Source organism: Ictidomys tridecemlineatus, unplaced genomic scaffold, assembly GCF_052094955.1.
Source record: "Ictidomys tridecemlineatus isolate mIctTri1 unplaced genomic scaffold, mIctTri1.hap1 Scaffold_100, whole genome shotgun sequence".
Classification (NCBI taxonomy): domain Eukaryota; kingdom Metazoa; phylum Chordata; class Mammalia; order Rodentia; family Sciuridae; genus Ictidomys; species Ictidomys tridecemlineatus.
In genome coordinates, this window is record NW_027520970.1 from 558,079 (window position 1) to 579,268 (window position 21,190).

The 21,190-nt window shown below is 35.6% G+C and overlaps 1 protein-coding gene across 1 annotated transcript in view; it reads left to right on the forward strand.

The window, feature by feature from the left end:
* LOC144372393 (uncharacterized) overlaps positions 1-21,190 on the forward strand; it is a 156,398-nt gene that overhangs the window by 102,094 nt on the left and 33,114 nt on the right. The window contains exons 4-6 of the mRNA XM_078035787.1: positions 16,325-16,378; positions 18,297-18,323; positions 20,708-20,751. Coding sequence (XP_077891913.1) covers positions 16,325-16,378; positions 18,297-18,323; positions 20,708-20,751 — 125 coding nt within the window. The remainder of the gene's footprint in view (positions 1-16,324; positions 16,379-18,296; positions 18,324-20,707; positions 20,752-21,190) is intronic.

Consider the following 21,190-nt stretch of genomic DNA (forward strand, 5'->3'; position numbering starts at 1 on the left):
CATTTCTCTAATTGCTAGAGATGATGAACAGTTTTTAATATAATTTTATATCGATTGGTTGTATATCATCTTGTGAGAAATGTCTGTTCATGTCCTTCACCCATTTATTGATTGGGTTATTTGTTTTTTTTTTTTTTTTTTTGGTGTTTAGCTTTTTGAGTTCTTTATATACCCTAGAGATTAGTGCTCTATCTGATGTGTGAGTGGTAAAAATTTGCTCCCAGGATGTAGGCTCTCTTTTCACTTCAGAGATTGTTTCTTTTGCTGAGAAGAAACTTTTTAGTTGGAGTCCATCCCATTTATTAATCCTTGATTTTAATTCTTGCATCAAAGGAGTCTTATTAAGGAAGTTGAGGCCTAATCCCACGTGATGGAGATTAGGGCCTACTTTTTCTTCTGTTAGACACAAGGTCTCTGGTTGCATTCCTAGGTCCTTGATCCATTTTGAGTTGAGTTTTGTGCATGGTGAGAAATAGGGGTTTAATTTTATTTTGTTGCGTATCGATTTCCAGTTTTCCCAGGACCATTTGTTGAAGAGGCTCTTTTCTCCAATGCATGTTTTTTGGTGACTTTATCTAATATAAGATCATTGTAATTATGTGGGTTAGTCTTTGTGTCCTGTATTCTGTACCATTGCTCTACCAGTCTGTTTTGGTGCCAATACCATGCTTTTTTGTTACTATTCCTCTGTAGTATAGTTTAAGGTCTGGTATAGTGATGCCCCCTGCTTCACCCTTCTTGCTGGGGATTGCTTTAGCTATTCTGGGTCTCTTATTTTTCCAGATGAATTTCATGACTGATTTTTCTATTTCTATGAGGAATGTCATTGGGATTTTGATCAAAATTGCATTAAATCTATATAGTACTTTTGGAAGTATGGTCATTTTGATAATATTAATTTTGCCTATTCAAGAGCTAGGGATAGATCTTCTTTCCCTTCTAAGGACTTCTTTTATTTCTTTCTTTAGGGCTCTGTAATTTTCATTATATAGATCCATCACCTATTTTAAGTTGATTCCCCAGTATTTTTTTTTTTTTGGCTATTGTAAATGGGATAGTTTTTCTTTTATCCCTTTCTGAGGATTTGTCACTGATAGACAAAAATGCCTTTGATTTATGGATGTTGATCTTATATCCTGCTACTTTGCTGAATTTATTTACTAGTTCTAGAAATTTTCTGGTAGAACTTTTAGGGTCTTCTAGGTATAGAATCATATCATCAGCAAATAGTGCCAAATTGAGGGGGGTTTTTTGCCTCTGTGTATCCCTTTAATTTCTTTCATCTGTCTAATTGCTCTGGTCAGTGTTTCAAGAACTATGCTACATAGAAGTGGTGAAAGAGGGCATCCTTATCTTGTTCCAGTTTTTACCTTCAATTTTTCTCCATTTAGAATGAAATTGGCCTGGGAATTAGCATAGGTAGCCTTTATGATGTTGATATATGTTCCTATTATCCCTAATTTTTCTAGTTTTTTGAACATGAAGGGGTGCTACATTTTGTCAGATGCTTTTTTCTATGTCTGTTGAGATGATTATATGATTCTTATCTTTAAGTCTATTAATGTGATGAATTACATCTATTGATTTTCATGTGTTGAACCAACCTTGCATCCCTAGGATGAATCCCACTTGATCATGGTGCACAATCTTTTTGATATGTTTTTATATTCAATTTGCCAGAATTTTATTGAGAATTTTTGCATTTATGTTCATTAGAGGTACTGGTCTTAAGTTTTCGGGTTTTTTGATGTGTCTTTGCCTGGTTTTGGAATCAGGGTGATATTGGCCTCATAGAATGAGTATGGAAGTGCTGCCTCTTTTTTTATTTCCTGAAATAAATTGAAGAGTATTGGTATTAGTTCTTCTTTAAAAGTCTTGTAGGACTCGGCTGTGTATCCATCTGGTACTGGGCTTTTCTTGGTTGGTAGACTTCTGATGGTATCTTCTATTTCGTCACTTGTTTAAATTATGTATATCATCCTGATTCAAATTATTTTACTCTAGAAATTTGTTGATGCCTTCAATATTTTCTACTTTATTGGAGTACAAGTTTTCAAAATAATTTCTAATTATCTTCTGTATTTCTGTAGTGTCTGTCGTGATATTTCCTTTTTCATCACATATGTTAGTAATTTGAATTTCCTCTCTTCTTCTCTTCATTAGCATGGCTAAGAGGCTATCAATTTTATTTATTTTTTCAAAGAACCAACTTTTTGTTCTGTCAGTTTTTTCAATTGTTTCTTTTGTTTCAATTTCATTGATTTCAGCTCTGATTTTAATTATTTCTTGTCTTCTTTTTGTGTTGATTTGTTTTTCTTTTTTTAGGGCTTTGAGATGTAAGTCATTTATTTGTTGACTTTTTCTTCTTTTAAGGAATTAACTCCATGAAATAAACTTTCCTCTTTGAACTGCTTTAATACTGCCCGAGAGATTTCGATATGTTGTATCTGTGTTCTGAGTCACCTCTAAAAATTTTTTAATCTCCCCCTTGATGTCTTCTGTAACCCATTGTCCATTCAGTAGCATATTATTTAGTCTCCAGGTGTTGGAGTGTATTTTATTTCTTATTTTATCATTGATTTTTAATTTCATTTCATTATGATCTGATAGAATTTTTTATATTTGCTAAAAGTTTCTTTGTGGCATAGTATATGGTTTATTTTAGAGAAGGATCCATGTGCTGCTGAGAAGAAAATGTATTCTCTCATTGGAGGTTGAAATATTCTATATATGTCAGTTAAGTCTAAGTTATTGATTGTATTATTGAGTTCTATAGTTTCTTTGTTCAGCTTTTGTTTGGAAGATCTATATAGTGATAAAAGAGGTGTGTTAAAGTCACCCAAAATTATTGGGTTCTAGTCTATTTGACTCTTAAACTTGAGAAGAGTTTATTTGATGAACATAGATGCTCCATTGTTTGGGGAGTATATATTTATAATTGTTAAGTCTTATTGATGTATGTTTCCCTTGAGCAGTATGTAGTGTCCTTCTTTCTCCTTTTTTATTGACTTTAGCTTGAAGTCTACTTTATTTGATGTGAAGATGGAAATCCTTGCTTGCTTCTACCGTCTATGTGAGTGGTTTGATTTTTCCCAACCCTTCACCTTCATTCTTTGGATGTCTTTTCCTATGAGATAAGTCTCTTGGAGGCAGCATATTGTTGGGTCTTTTTTTTGGGGGGGGTGGGGGATCCATTCTGCTTGTCCATGTCTATTGATTGGTGAGTTTAGGTCATTAACATTCAAGGTTGTTAATTGAGACATGATTTGTATTCCCAGCTATTTTTGTTTATTTTTGGTATTTAATGTGTGTTGGTTTCTCCTCTGATGAGATTTTCCTTAGTTTAATACCTCCTTCTGCTGATTTTCATTATTATTTTTCATTTCCTCTCTGTGGAATATTTTGCTGAGGATGTTGTATGGTGCAGGCTTCCTAGTTGTAAATTCTTTTAACTTTTCTTTATCATGGAAAGTTTTTATTTCATCATCAAATCTAAAGCTTAGTTTTTCTAGATATAAGAATCTTGGTTGGCATCCATTTTCTTTCAGAGCTTGGTATATGTTGTTGCATGATCTCTTGGCTTTGAGGGTCTGGGTTGAAAAATCTGCTGAAATACAAATTGGCCTCCCCCATATATGTTCTGATTCCTCTTTCTTGCTTCTTTAAGATTCTATCCTTATTCTGTATGCTAGGCATTTTCATTATAATGTGCCTTGGTGTAGATCTGTGGTAATTTTGTACATTTGGTGTCCTGTTTTTGGTTTTCCAATTCATTCTTCATGCTTGGGAAATTTTCTGATATTATCTCATTGAAGAGATTGTGCATTCCTTTGGTTTGAAACTCTGTGCCTTCCTCTATCCCAGTAACTCTTAGATTTGGTCTTTTGATGCTTTCCCATAATTCTTGTATGTTCTGTTCATGGTTTCTTACTATGTTCACGTGTGATCAACTTTATTTTCCAGATTGTATACTTTGTCTTCATTATCTGACATTCCGTCTTCCAAGTGATCTAGTCTGTTGATTATGCTTTCTATTGAGTTTTTTTCTTTGATTTATTGTATCCTTCATATCAAGGATTTTTGACTATTTTTTTCAGAGTCTCTAGCTCCCTCTTGAAGTAATCTTTTGCTACCTGTATTTGCTCTCTTATCTCTTTGTTGGAGTGATCATTTTTGCTTGTATTTGCTCATTTAGGTCATTCTTTAATTCACAGATCATTTTAATTATGAACCATCTGAACTCCTTCTCTGACATTTCATCAACTTCACTGTCTGTAGGTTCAGTTATTATTGTATCCTGGTTTGTTTGGGAGCACTTTCCTCTCTTGTTTTTTCATGTTGTCCATGTGTCTTCCTTTCTTGCGGCATGGATCTGAGATAATACAGTTTCTTCCCTATATTCTTGTAATACTTGTGCAGATTGTCAGTACCTCACCTTAATGTTAGGTTTCCAGACTCTGCTGGTGTTCCTCAATGTATGCTACTGCAACTAAAGGTGGTGGCTGCAATAGCCAAGGTAACTCTAGATAATGGTTAAAGTGCCCATAGATGGAAACAATGGCTTACAGAGATGGGGCTGAAAGGATGAGCCTCATACTCTCTTTGGGATGCCTGCTCTAAGATTCAGGTGCTTCTAGGCCCTGTTTGTTGTCAAAAGATAGTGGCTACTGCATAGGGAAGGCTATGGTAGTGACTGCAGAGTCCCAAGATGGAAGTGGGTTAGGCTTAGGCTCCCAGGTAGGGAGTGTAGTGAACTCAGATCTATCCTGGACCTGGGTCCTGCACAAGTGGTTGTGGACGGATCTGGGCTGGGCCTAGGCTCCCGTGCTGGTCAGAAGAGGCGGTCCTGTGATAGAACCACTTTCAAACTGAAGAATCCTTTGGTGGAATTTAAAGAATTTTCTACAATTTTTTTGGTATATTTATATATCAATTCTTTATAAAAAATCTAATCTCTGAATGGGTGTTATTTACAACCTTTAATTTTTCGACTCTTTTCTCATCTTAATCATTTTTTCATCTTAATCATCATAATGACAATTTATTTCAATAGCAATCAGTGGCCAGCCTTGGTGCACGTGCCATGCAAGAAAAGAGGTAGAGACAGATAAACAGCCCATAAAAAGTCGAGCCCATGCTCCTCTGAGTTCATATCCTCATCTCCTTTTAAAGAGAAAAAATAATGAAGATAACATCAAAGATCTTCAGGATTAAATATATATATATTTTTTTTGCCTAAGCACACTAGAATTTTTTGAGGCCTGGGTCATAAGGGATATTTTTTTTCCAAAGCAAAATGATAAGTATTTCATAATCCTGTTTCAGAATTTATTATTGTCTTTAAAACTTCAAAATTCATTTAAATTAAAAATTGATATTAGTGTGTCACCTATGACTCTATCCTAGCTAGCTATGTGATTTTTAAGGAGCATTAAATTTTAATTAGCTTATAGTTGAGGTATTTGGAATTCCTTCCATCTCTTACACATGAGTATCACAGTTCTTCCCTGACATTAATCTTCACAGCATACTTCTAATGGCACTTTTATTGTAAGTATATTTAGAGAGCCGATAAATTGAGCCTCTAAGACTTCCAAAGGTCAAACCATTGATTCAAGCTGCACAGTGAGATAAACAGTGAACCCGATATCTTTTATTCCTGGTTCATTTGCTATAACCACTAAACATATGGTTTTTTTCCTTTGCTACCTTGACTTCATCATTTTAAGAGTCTGAATTAAATTCCTGAAGGATTTCAATGTGTTGTGGTCTGTTTGTCTTCTGGCTAGTTCACCTAAAATTTTCCTGTAGCACAATTTACACATATTACCCCGTATATTTATGACTTTCTGATGCTAAATCTTAAGATATTAAGAGCAAAATAAGTGACTGATTTCTGATTACAGATTAGTTAATGGTTCAGGGAAAGAATCTTACAATAATTCAGTTCTTCTATGGGTTAGAGGTGGGAATTAGATTATATTTATTAAATTTCCTGCTGTCTAAAATCAGCAATTATTTAGATTAGAATTCTGAGAATATGGGACTGCTCTTCTGCTAGTAGCTATAGTCATAGGACGCCTCCTTTTTTCTTAAAGAACACCATCATTTTCCTTTTACAGAGCATTTTATAAAGTCAAATCACTTTAACCCTGAGTGTGGACCAGGTATTCTAAGGCTCGCCCTGCTCTCGAAGTGACTTTGCACTCCATTTCACTTGTTTCAATGGAATAAAAGATAGTTCTGTTCTTTAAGTAATAAATTTTAAGTTCCTTTAGAAGGGAATAAAAAGTTAATTGAAAGAAGCTTTTTAATGCTTGCTGGAAATAAATCGATTATGGTCATATATTCTTCAAACCACTTCCCCCTTGGTTCACTTCAGCATATTTCAATGAAACTCAGAACTAGTTATCATTCTAGTAAATGAAAATATTGGGAGAGAGGAGAATAAAAATCAAAGGAATTGGGGTTGGGAAAAAGGAGTGTAAGAAGTGAAGCTTTTCACAAGCCATTGCAGGACAAAGAAGCCACCAAGTGGAAGTATTTGAATGAATCACATCATGAAGTTTATTTATTTGCCATTTTAATTTAAAAGCCACTATATTTTAATAGAAGAGCATACAGAAATATTCACTCATTAGTTCTTAGTAAATTACATCTGTAATTTGGAAAAGCTTGTGCCCCTAGATTCCCTTACATATGTCCATTGGTTCACATATTGATGCTTCAGTCATTCATTCAACAGTGATTTATTCAAACTTTACAAAGTGCCAGGCACCAACTGAGTACCAAAGTTAAAGCTGTGTCCACTGTCATGGAATTTCCAGGCTAAGGGGAATAAGAACATTTATTAAACAATATGCTGAAAGTATGTTAAGTTGCAATGCTGTTAAGTAGTATGCAAGAGGAGCATAGGGCAGTCTGGCCTCTGAAAGACAAAGAGAGCTTCCTGGAATAGATGACTTAAAGTGAGAATTAAAATCTGACAAATGTTGTCAAGGGAAAGAATAACCATGACTATGTTGTAATACACACAAATTACAGAGAACCTTGGTCTTAGAATTCTGTTCTAAAACACCATAGTGCTAATCACTATGGGGTTTTAAAATTTATCATGGATAACCAATACTCCAAATTTTATACCACTAAACTGTTAAATAATATAAGCCACAAAACCAGTTTTTGTATCATTAGATCTAATTTCTAATATCAATTTAGAATTTGAAATTTTATTAAAAATAAAACTGCATTGAGATAGTTTATTGTTATAATCATAACATAGTAACATCTACCAGGTTTCATTTATTTGACCTCTGGTCACAGTGCCAAGGGGCCAACCATTATCTAACTGTAAAACAGCATGGATGCTAAACATGGTGGTTCTCACCTGTAACCCCAGCAATTTAGGAGGCTGATGTAGGATGTTCATAAGTTTGAGACCAGCTTGGCAAATTAGCAAAATCCTGTCTCTAAATAAAAAATAAAAAGGACTAGCATGTAGTCCAGTGGTAAAACTACTCTGGGTTCAATCCCCAGTGCCCCAAAGAAAACAAATAAAACAACACAGCATTGTTGAGGTTAATTTATAAGAAATTAAATTTTTTTTCAGGATTATTTTCTGTTCCTTGCCTAGTGCAGAGAACAGAAGTTGTATAAAATAATTACTAGCGGGACACAGTTACACACCTATAATCCCAGAGGATCAGGAGCCTAGAGCAGAAGGATGACAAGTTCAAAGCCAGCCTCAGCAACTTAGGGAGACCTAAATAAAAAATAAAAAGGATTGCAGGGGTGGCAAGGGGAGGTATGTGGCTTAGTGGTTAAGCACCCCCGGGGTTCAATCCCTTGTACCAAAAAATAAAATAATTACTAAAATTCACTCAGCACTTACTAGCTGCCAGATTCTATTCTAAGGATTCTGTGCACACTAACTCACACAGTTCATAGCAATCCTATGGAGTAAATGCTGTGATTATTTCCATTTTATTAATGAGAAAATAGAGCTACAAAAGCACAAATTTTCTCCCCAGAGTCACCCAGGTGTTATGACTGAATAGCCTTCAAAGCCAGAAATTCTGCTTGTAATGCATAATAGTAGTTAAGAATGTAGATTTGTAAAATCACATTGATTGGTACAACTATAATATTTTTATTTTACATTATTGACACAACTATTATGTTACATAATTGATATATTATGTTATTTTATAGTTTTAGACATTTGTGATTCTTAAATATTGGTAGTTTTTAACAAAGCATGATGAAAGTCTGGTTACTAGGTTTAATGTGAATGTGAAAATCTGAGCACTGCATACCCAATGCCTGATTAGCATTGCTCCTAGGTATTTGTATGACCTTGGACAAATTGCCTTCTCTAAACCTTAGTTTCCTCATTTGTCAAATAGAGATTATAATATTTACCTCAGAGTTTAATCAGAAAAAATAATGGAAGTAAGTATAATTGTAAATATAATAAATATAATTTTCTATTAAAAGATGAAAACTTTCCTCTCTGCATTAGAGGCCTTAATACCTCCACGACACAAATCTCCTGGGTACCCAAGTGAGTATTAGTAAAGTATTATCTCATTCTACTCTCCATTGACCTTTAGAATTTTTCCAGTTGAACAAAGCCGGTTAAAACTTCCATTATAAATTAAGCACATTCTCTTTGTAAAAGAAAAAAACATATATCATTCAAACTATTCATGGCAGGGATGAGGGGCCAGGTAGGGAGTTCATCAGTGGGATCCATGTGTACCACTACCTGGCCATCAAACGTTACAAGTGTGCTCAAAACAAATAGTTCCTGTTATTTATGTAAATTTCATCCAGATAAACTCAATTGGTCTATATTCTGAGACCCCTAAATTCTTAGCTATCTCCCTGAATTTCATTTCCATTCTTCGACTTATCTGTCTATATTAGCAATATAGAAAATTAAAATTAAATATTAGCCAGAAGACCTCTTTATTACATAGCTTATACTTCTTTACTAAATAGCTTTAATATATAGCTTATAATTGATACAACAATGTTTTCTTATTTTACATTTTTAGACATTTGTAATTCTTAAACATGGATTTTTTTTAAAGAGCATAATGAAGATTTGGTTACTAAATTTTATTTAGATATTACTTTGATCAATTTAAGACCCATTTCAGCAAATTACCTGATATAGCATGTTTGCATTAAGTTTCTGGTTGATCTGTCTGTCTACTTTTCTACTCATTAAGATCGTATTACCAATGTGGACAGAGATTCTAATTTGGGGAAGGGAGTTTGCTGATTATATAAACAAGACCAAACTTCCCTACAGGAATGGCAGTTCTCTGATGAATAACCAACTCTGTCTGTCTTTTCTTTCACCATGTTACAAAGCCTCCTTCACCTCCAGGAAAGGAAAAACAGAGAATCGGGCATGGGGCGGGCAAGTTGGAGCTAAAAACTGCTGGCTGCTCCTCACAGAGAGAAGTTGAATTGCCAGTATGGTCTGAGAGGGAGGATGGGGGAGAAAGGAGAAGTTAGGGACATGAAGACAAACTGTGTGCTCGGTGATGTGATGTCATCCCAAGAGCGCCACATAGTCAGTCTTGAATTCACAAGAAGCTGGGGCAGGATGAGCCCTTTGAGGCAATGGGTAAAGAACCGACTGACCCACCTGAATCCATCTGGGGCAAACCAGAGTTGACTCAGTTCATGAAGACAAGAACTTGAGCCGTGGTAATGGGAAAGCAGGTCTCGGGCATCTGAGGCCTGTGAAAGTGGGTCTGAAGCCAAATTTATTCAGATTTCTGAGGAATAAGGAACCACTCTTCCCTTCGCAGAGTCTGCAGGGCTTAGGTAACCAGGTAACATCTTTAATCCAACAACAACAAATAATGTTAACTGTTATTATACATCTTACTCCATTAGGGCTAACATTGAATCAGAGCCCTGCATACTTTACAGAAGACACATGGAGCCCATAGAAGTGCAAACCATTGGCCCTGCACCACTGGAAGCAGAAATTTTGGCATGCTTCCTAGAGCTACTTTGCTATTTCATGCTAAAAATTAAGCAGAAAGGAAACATGATAAAATTGAATGAGTTTTTTTTTAGACAGAAGCTGCTCAGAAGAATGAGATAACCTGGGTTCTAATGTCATCCCTATCTCTTTGCTGCTTTTGTTCCTGGGAGACTTACTTGCCCTGTCTGAATGTGTTTGTCTATTAAAAGTCATTGAACCTGATTCCCTTCTACGAAACTATTTCATTGTAATCTAAGTGTTTTGTCTTAGGGAAAAGCAGATGTTAGAGTGAGTTCATGAGGTAAGTGGTAATGCTTGGGGACTTTAGGTGACATGATAAAGCGTCAGCTACTTCTTGACCTTCATCTCAGGGAAGAAGCAGAGGGAATGAGGGATAAAACCACGTCTATATAAATGTTGTTAGGCCAAATGAATGGAGTCTTTTGAGGGGGATATACTGGGGACTTAGCCTGGGGACAATCCACCACTGAGCTATATTTCTAGCCCTTTTTGTTTGTGTATTTGTTTTAGGTACCGGGAATTGAACTCAGGGGCACTCGACCACTGAACCACATCCCCAGCCCTATTTTGTATTTTATTTAGAGACAGGGACTCAGTGAGTTGCCTAGTGCCTTGCTTTTACTGGGGCTGGCTTTGAACTTGCGATCCTCCTGCCTCAACCTTCCAAGCTGCTGGTATTTCAGGCATGTGTCCCCGTGCCCTGCTTTTTGTTTTGTTTTGTTTTTCTACTTTGAGATAGGGTATCACTATTTTGAGATAGGTATATGCTTAGGTGTTGGAGTCTTTAATCCTCTAAGGTAACCACTCTTCCCCTCGCAGAGTCTGCAGGGCTTAGGGTCTTTCTTGGAAGCTACAGAAGTTCTCATTCCTGGCTGTCCTTCACACACAACTCCACCCCTGCTTCTCCCCTTTGTCACTCTTACCTTCTGTCTTCAGTCCTCACATCACAGGTTGACCTGGACTTGGAGGGGACAACTGCTGGTTAACATCTCTCCTACCTTTTCCTGGGTCCCCTCTCTGCCCACCAAAGACAGCTTTGCTGGAGCTGAGACCAAAAGCCATCTCTGGCCATGAGATTTATTTTCCAGTCTCCCAGTAGGGCAGCCTGGCCATCTTAGTGTCTCAACCAGCCTACATTGCGCTCACATCCTCGAATGTACTTAACTCATTTGTGAAGAAATTAGTGTGAAAGTGTAGAGAAGAAGTATAATCAAGGATGAACAGTGCACAAATAAAATTTCAATGATTACTTATGCATGCATGTGCGCATGCACACTCACACACATACACACACACACACACACACACACACACACACACACACAAAACACGATGAATAGTGCACTTGGCCAGCCCACACAGACTTAATAAAGGGTAGTGGAGCTGCTACACAGGGTCATTAGTGTAAACTGAATCTCCCTTCTGTCAAAGTTCTTAAGCTGAGGTGCATGTATCCTTGGGAGTTTACAGAAGTGTGCAGGGGTACAAAATCACAGAGGATCTAGGGCAGTAATAACACTTAGAATTTGGGCATAGGATTCTTATTTTATATTTTATTTGTCTTCTACATTTAGGTAGAGTTTGAGGTTAAGTATTTTGACCACTTTATACCTCCTATCTTCACCTAAGTTCATGTTTGCACCCATCTGCCATTAAAGAACTAGAATGGAAAACTAAACTCAAATAAAATATATATAGTGTGTGTATAGTTATAAGGAGAGAGAGAATGTGGATAAATATGAATGGAGAGCTAGACACCATTTTTCTGACTCTGCCCTGAAAAATATTTCTGGATGTTGCTGGTTGGTGCCTCATTGCATTCAAAGAACAATCCTGTATTGGTTGATATTTATCTAATTGTTGCCAAAGGCTCTGAGGCTCTGAAACCTATAAAGCATGTCTCCTCCTCACCGATGGCTGCTGCAGAAGAAAAATGGCTGTAGGCTGGTCTTGCTCACTGGTGAAGCCAGGGAGACCCTTCTGTGTGCTGAGTCACTGTCAGGAAGAAAGGCCCAGTGCACCCAGAGTTTCAGGGAGGTATCAGTGACCAACACTGGATATTTTTAGTCTTTATTTCATTCTACATAGTCACCCCACGATCACCAGCTCCAGGGGCAGAGCATCCTAACCTCTGATGCCGCATTGTGTTCTATGTCACCCTTTTCATCTAGTGCCAAGCCTGTGCTTGGCATGAATAACATGAAGTTATTTTCATCTTCTGTTTGGATGATTTTTTCTGAAAATGCACTGCTGAATAGAAATCATTCTATTTTTAAATTACATTATGCTAAAAATGTAAAGCTCAATTCATTTTAAATTTCCAATGACAGAATGGAAAGCTATTGTGATTGAAGTGATGGTGAGTGATATTACTGCTGAATGACTTGTTTCCCTTTAGCACTCAGTCTGTGTGAGAAAACCACATTTCTTTCTGTCATTAAGTGCTCTTTTCAAGTGGACCTTGAGTAGTAGTACCTGAAATAATTGCAAAAGCCTTAAGCGATGTTTTATGTTTTGTTAGAGTTCCAAAGAGTATTTGGTGTACATAAATGTATATAAAATAAAAACAGCCAACTATCTTTCTTAAAAGTCACTCCAACTTACTTTCAGCTTAAATTTGGAAAAGGTCATTTTGGAGTAATGTACTGGGAGTGGCCTTAAAATTTAAACTATGCTAGAGAAAACCCCATCAATCTACCTGTCGTTAAGATGTTACCTGCTTTGTTACCATCGATTAAATGTCCTCAGTGTTTATAAATGTGGAAGGCATTCAGAAGTAGATGGATAGGTTGTCCAACAAACATGAGACTAGCTGTACACACACACACTGCTACACACACACACACACACACACACACATACACACACACACAAAGCCTAGTTCCTGTTTTTGTATCTTTCTGATATGTGTATGTTTCTGTTATATCTACATGTTTTACTATTATATAATAGTATAATATCATTAGAACTTTATTTGAAGGGGACTCATGATAATTTTGTCTTCATATATTGGAACAAATTAATACACTACAGGACATAGTTCATTCCTCATTAAGACTATGCTTTGATTTCTATTTATTATGCCTCTTCATGAGCTGAAAGAAAACTTTGCTCAAGAAAAGAAAAACAAAACAAAACAAGAACAAATAACCACAAACTCAATTAGATGTCTCCTTCAGTTATTATGTATATATCTTTTTTTCTCACTCAAAAATAAGCTTTGAGTATAGGCACCTGTCATGTCTCATCTTTTATAGTCCATGAAACTCTGAGACCGCAGTAGAACATACAGTGGATTTTCTCTAGCTCTTAGATAAATGAATTCATGCCTTTCAGGATCGCATAGCTTAGCTTTGGTCCTCAGAGTTGAACAGGACTTCAGCTCGAACATTTCTTTCACACTTCCTAGGAGACATAGAATGCTCTAAGGCCCCCTCATATGACTTGGGATGTATTTTTATTGATGCTCTTTATTAAAGGTAAAATGCTATGGGTCACTTTTTCTTCTTATCATCTCCCTTTGATTCATTCAAGTAACAGTATTCTTCAGTGTCCAGATTTAAAGTCCTATGAATCTATTTATAGTATAAACTCAGGAGAAAATATTTAACTTGAAAGTGAAAAAGAAATGTCAAATTGAACAGCAGTGTTCTCTTATTTAGGCTTATTAAGCAGCCACAAAGAGAATTAAAATTGTGATATCCAATGTTAATAAAGTTATGAAAAACTAATACAGAATGGATGCCTATCAAAGCAAATAAAACTCAGAATGCTCTTAGAAGGCAATTTAGAAACATGCAGTTAGGGCCATAATGTTTCCAGTGACTAAAACATAAATCCAGGGCATTTATCATAATTAAAAATTTGACAGAAAAATATGAGCATGTTTACAAAGGTATTTACTTTAGTTTGACAATAAAAATTTGGATAGAATATTCAACCTGAGTATTCAACAATGTGGGACTGATGAAACAAATGATCACACTTGGCTTTGATAGAGGATAATCAACCTATTCACAAGACAATAATGAATATCATGTGAAAACACATGTGTGATGAACAAAAATCATAACATTAAACTATGTAATATACTTTCAATTGGTTGGAAATATGTAAGTTAAAAAAAAGACTACAGAAACAGGACAAAATGAAAATAGTCATAAAGGTGATGAGATTATTGGTGCAATTTTTTATTTCATCTTAGGTTAAAGGTTATTTTAGAAATATGTAAAATCAAAGAGAAAAGGGGATCAAATTTTAGTCCCTTGATGTTCATATATTAAGGAGAATGTTAGGCAGATAACATTCTCCTTAATATATGAATATTATAAGCAACATTTCTCTTCCTTGCTTGAAATCTCAGCATGAATTTTGTCTGGTTCCAAGGGGCTTAACCCTTTTTTTAAAGTAACTCTGGCTACCATGGTTATTCTTTGAAAGTCTAAACAAAGTTTTCATTGTTCTCTGGCAGCATCTCTTATTTGCATTAAAACATGAGTTATGATATTAGTGCATCCTGTTGTGAATTCTTTGAAGAAAGCAGACTCAATAGCTCTTTTTCTAGTTCCACAGTAAATGATAGTCCTCTTTCAGGGTGTATTCTGTTTCCAAGTTCTTATCCTTTTGTTGCATACAAATGGCATATCAAAATTTTCCCATAATGGCTATCATTATTCTAGGTCAACAATTTTGTCCTTTTACCAAGGAAAGTGCAAGAGTTGCCATCACAGTGTGATTTTAGAGAGGAAGTCGAATTTCTTCCAGAAGGTTAAGACCTCAGCATTTATAATAATCCAGCACAATAGTAAGATATTTTTCACTCTTCCTGAAAGAGACCACAAGCTTCACATGGCTTAGATTAATCTGGTAGGAATGCCTGAATTATCTTTAGGTAAATTATATTTAATTTAGGTTTCTGTACATTCTAGAAAGTCATTTGTAAATGGGACATATAAACCAAATACAATGAAGATAGAAATATTCATTATCCTCTCTCTCTCAGTTTCTAGATACTTTCATTCATCAGTGTTAAAAGCCCCACCTTTTAAGCCAGATCATGAGTTCAAATCCTGATTATATTTATGTAAATCTGGACAAATTACTTTTTAATTCCTTAGTTTCTTCACGTATAAAATAGACAGCAATAGTACTACATAGAAGCTTCTGAGAACTAATTGAATTAATGAATGTAAAGATCTTGGCACATTAAAAAAAATGTTACTTTATTATTAATGTACATATTTTTGAGGCTGAGGCTGAGAACACAAATATAAAAATCACCCAATTCCTGCCCTTTACATGATTTATAAAGTGTTCTTTAAAATCACTTAACTCTGTAACTTAAACCTAAAACTGCTCTAAAAATCAATCTGTCAAAAAAAATTCAACTAAAAAACAACTTTATCACCCTCAGTGGAAGGAAGTTGTCCACTAGTTGGAGCACACAGGAAAGGGCTTTGCAGGTGTTTTAAAATGAGATTCTCATGGATCTAAGTTGGAACCAACTAGCAGCAGAAATGCACAAGGTCGGTGGGTTTCTTTTGATTCTGGGTACTTTATGGGACTCTCTTTTTCTCTTCTTTGGAAAATCATTGCTGGTTGAAAATCCAGAAAGACTAGTAGACATCATCACCTTTCTTAGATGGATAATTTTTCTAGATTAATAGCCATCATCTCCCTCCCACTCCACCCCCCGCCAGAAGTCTCCCTTTCAGTATGAGAATGAGAGCCCTTAAGTCCAAATATGTTATTCGAATTATTTTTACAATGATATTGGAAAAATAAATCAAAGCCATTTTTTACTTTTAACTTTTGTATCAAATGTGTCTAAATACATTAAGTGGGTATTCAAAGATGTGTCTTCTTCAAGATTTAGATTTACAAATGTTCATTTGATTAAATCTAATATGAAAATATTATGATTTAATCTTTATTTTTCTGAGTTAATCTCTTAAAAATTCTCCATCTTAAGTGTCTTATATTTTCAAGGATCTTTTATTCATTCAACCAGTACTTATATGATATATAGGCTGTACCTAGTACCATGCTAGATATTAACTCCATGGGTCAGTCCCTTCATCTTTCTTACTGATAAAAATAATAAATTAATTAATCCTGTTATATACCCTGCTCTCTATCACATAAAATTTTGGATTGTACAAGCTAACTTGTGATTACAGTAATAGTCATTTTTCTCTTTTTCTACAGCATTATTGAATGGTTATCTCCTCTAACTACCTCATGTGCTGATTTTGTCTGTTTTACTTAGTGATGATATCTGTTTTTCATTTTGAGGGTGAGCCTCGGTTGCCTGGAACAGTAGGACAGAATGGAATCCCAGGGCCAAAGGTTAGTACAAATAAAGCCAAAAAGAATCATTCAACTCATGGATTTCCATCAGATTGTAGCTATCACAATTTTTTTTTATATCCTTTTGATGGCACTCGGGTGGAATTTTTTTGTCAATAGTATAATATGCTACAGTATAGAACTTTGTGACTAATAAATAAATTATATTTGTGATTTTTATTACTGTTAAGTTAAAAAGGCAGAAAAACAAATAGGATATGATTGTCTAAAATCTTAATTCTGGGATAATTAACATAAGAAAAACCCCATTTCAATAAGACTGTTGTCATTTTACCATTTTATAAGCATATAAAAACATGAGTCCCCTACATACTGCCTAACATATACATATTTACAAACCTTCCTAAAGATAATGTTCACATGCCTCTGTGGCTTTTCCTCAATATCTGGCCACCTTAAGCCTCTCCTAACACAACCAGTTAATCAGATGAAGAGCAGAATTAAGATGTGGCATGTTTAAAATTTAAAAATGAATGTGGCTCTGAATTACTAAATAGGGAAAAAATGTAATGAAGATCTTTTTTTTTTGGATCACATGTTTTCTTTGTTTCTTAAAGAACAAATGAATCTGTTAAATATAAAAAGATTGGTGACAATTTAGTTTAAACCAAACAGGTAGACAAATCCCAAATCCTTTGATGAGTGAACATCCATTGAAGTACAAAACTAATGCCTAATCCCATCAGCTGTGCTGGTGCGTATCCCTACCCAAAGATGCCTGTTAGCTGATTTTACAGATCACATTGCTATTGACAGGCGCCTCAGACAGATCTAAAATGTATAGACCTGTCCTTTGTCCTGCAGGGGAGGAAAGAAAATGTGCCCTCTGGGACTATAGTCGTTTTCCTGTCTTTTTCCCTCTCTTGCTCCATGTTAAAAAGCCAAATGATGGGAGTTAATGCTTAATGCATATTCACTGTGCTATTCTTGTGTTGCCTAGCGACCCGACATCAGGACGGATGTTTAGAAGTAAAGGTGGCCAGAGATTCAGAGAGCCAAAGGGTCAGGTTGAGTTCCGGAGAATGAAAAGGGTCTTGCCTTCAAACTGACTTCTAGAGTAGGTTATATTTTCATTTAAAAAAAAACTCACAATAATTGCCTTATACCATTTTTTAAAAAGCAGTCTCATCTCATGACAACCCTCAATCTTTTCAGCTGGAAATATTATTATAATGTGTGTGATGGACTTTAGAACTTTCCCACCCCATCTCCTGTCCTTTCCTGGGTAAAGTGAAAATGAAATTCTTTTCAGAGCATTGTAGTTTTCGTGTCTTTGGGGTCATCATTTCAGTTAAGATGTCTCTTCAAAACTCACTGAAATTCTGCCCCTTTCTTATGTCTTCCTTGAAAGAATTCTTACCTCCTAAAATATACCTCACCTGGAACACGCTAGTTATCAACAGTTAGAGGGAGTATGTGACATTGTGAAGGGGTCTGAGTTCAGCATCTCAGGTTTATGATCCTATTAGGAAAAGACCACACTGGAACTCCAGTCCCAGGAAATAATCCTCACACCTGGAGATGCTTTGTGTGAAGGGTTTTGTGGAAGGACATGCCAGAGTTTGGACAGAATAAAAAACAGCAGATTAAGAAGTCTCTCCAGATACTGAACCCTCTTCTGCTCCTCAGTGGCCCAGCCTGTGCCTGGATCATCTTGAAACACTGCACATGTCTTTATTCCTGTAAAAGCCAATAATTAAGAGTACATATGGTATTGATATACATACCCAGTTCTGCAGGAAACTCATCATACCTTTTTTTTCCTATAGAAACTATATATAACAAAAAAAAGTACCATACATAATTCACCTAATGTGTTCAATATCTGGTTTGTTCAATGTTACTTAATTAGGTGTTTTGGCACTTAACATTACTCAATCTTTGTTCTTTTGCTCAGGGAGAGCCTGGAGAACAAGGAGAAAAGGTATGATTCTACCTGTGTTTATCTTTTTTCCTTCCAAGAAGTACCCAGATGAACTGGATGAATGGATGGAGGGATGATAGATGGATGGACATACAGACAGATACGATAGTCGGGGGTGGGGGACAGTTAATAACTATATTCATTTGTCTGTTTTTAAACTGTTAATTAGGGAAAGAAGAAAATAGTGTTATTCTTGTGTACAGCAAAAATTTGAGTAAAATATTTAAAGAAATGGAGAAAAGGGAAACAAATTGAAACTCCTATGACAGACTTTAAATGGCTTTCAGAACTCCCTAGGCCTACAAAATCACTTTTATGCTCACTTGCTAATGCCAGGCCAGTACTCTTCTAAGCATCTACATCTCTCTCTACGGCTTCTTGGGTCATGAGGTTAAAGGGATACAGATGGTTTACCTGCAACAATTATCTGAATGTTGTCCCACAAACAATTCTTATAAAACCAGAAAGAGAAACAAAAGGAGAAGCAGGATGCTGCATGTTCAATTTCTGTTAGCCTCCTTTCCTTACTACCTTTGGGCCCACCCTGATGACTTCGACTCTCAGTGAATATGGTGGTGCTTATTTTCCTGGTTGTCATGCTATTTATTAGTGCTTGAGAATGTGCTGAGTGGGAAAAAACCAACACTTTACATTATACTCTTCCTAAGTGTTAGGATATTTCTGATAAGTTAGTATTGTAACCCCTAAGCTCAAAATAAATTCATCTAAAGTTAAAAAATACACACACACACACACACACACACACACACACATTTTTAATGCAACTGTATGTTTAAGCATTGTAAAGAAAAAAGGGAAAACATATTAAAATGGAAGAACAACAAAATAGAGGTGTGTAAAAGCAATTTCATGAAGGGACAGCTCAGTCACACCCTTATCTTAACAACCACTCAAACCTAGTGAGGTTTGTTTTTTTTAATAAAAGGATTTTCTACAATTTTTTTAAAAGTATACAAATAAACTGCCTGTCAAAGTCTCCTAGTAATAGATTACATTTATTTGGAATCAAATAGTCCATGGTAATTAACTTGAAATTGATTAGTCCTCAGGTGATTGTTCTGTGTTGAAATTCAGGAGGGAGAGGGAATAATGGCAGCATCCTTCTGGAGTCTCATCAGATGGTGTCACCAGCTCGCACAGTCCACTGTAGAGTATCTGTCACCATAAATTTCATGCTTATTTGAAACAATAAAAGAAAATATGAAGGGAAAAATGGAATCTCCCTCTTCTACTTCCTCTGTCCTGAGAAACCATCCTCTTATTTTGAGGAACTCTTTAAATGATGAAAAGGTGAACCTCTTACAAAGCTGGAGAGGAGGGGATTCTACCCCGTGGAACACATGAGCAGTTGTGCATTATTATCATAGCAGCTCCCACTAATGGCCCAGGATATGCCAGATATGCCCTAGTTGCTCTATACACAGGATATCACTTATTTATTAAAGTTGCACAAAGTGTTCTTATACTCACATTACACAAGAGACTCTGGATGCAAAGAGAATTTCATCTGCCCAGTAATGCCAAATTACTGGCTCCAAATTAATGACATTTCACCTTGTACATGCTATGCTGTAAAGCTTAGATTCAAGAATTCAGAATTTAAGGAGGCAAAGCATACAGCGTAAATGAATTTTTCCCCCAGTGGCATTGCATTGTGGATGGAAAGGAGATACCACGAAATAAGCATCAGAAGACTTAAAAATATCAAAGCATAAATTCCTCAAACTCATTTTATTGTGATTTATAAAAATAGTTTTCTAATAGAATATGTAAACTTTCATTTCACAAGTGCAACTCTTTTGTGTTTGTACAAAATATCTAGAGTATGATGTAGTGCCAAATAAATAAATGCTCAGTCCACAAGCTTTGAAAGCCCCGTCATGCATTTTGAGGCCCTGGAGAGCTAAAATGGGTTTGAAGAGAGGGTAGAATTTATACTAACAAAAGGAAAAAAGATGACGAGAGTCCAGCGGGCAAGTGTGGCACAGAGAAGAATACTGAGGTGGCAGGACATGGGTAGCATGACTTACTAAGAGAACTGTCAGGGAAAAAACCTTCATTAAAGAGGAGCTTTTAGCACAGGAGAAAAGAAGCAGACGGAAGAGGCTTAAATGTCCAAATATGCTATTAAAAGGCAGACAGATAAATTAGTGCTTCCTTGTTAATCTTGAGTTTAAAATTGTTCAGCCATTTCATTGTAATAAAATTAATTGTATTGAAATCAGGCAGCTGGTCAGGTATAAGTACATTACCTCTGTAGAACATTTCAACAGATTTCTTTCTATGGTGTGTTTGAATGAGAACTGCTCTTTGTTTTGTGGCACCAATATGTCTTACATGTCTCACTTTTTTTCCCTCCTCAGGGAGATACCGGAGAAAGTGGCCCCAAAGGTGACACAGGAAAAAGGTACAGTTTTATGAGATATGAAAGGGCATTCGTAGGAGCAAAATTGTTATTTTGTGTGTATGAAAATGGGAGGTTTTTTAAGATCAGAGATAGTTCTCCAAGATTAGAAGACATTTAAATATTTGATTAAAAGACATTTAAATATGTGATTTGTAAAAAGTGATTAATTTGAATCCTTTCCACAAATTTAAATATTCTGAAAGCAAAACAATGTATCCCGAATGCTAGAAAATGCATAGCTAAGTTCCAATAATGTGGCCTTCAAGGAAGAAAAACACTTGTCCTGAATGCTCCCTTTATACACAGGGATATAACATAGAGTTCCTAAGGTGACTTAGTTTGTCCCAATTTAAGGAGAGAACATGTCAGGTTATTGGTATGAAATTTTAAAGTTTGATTATAAATGAATATCCCCTGATTAGATCCTTTAAATCAATCT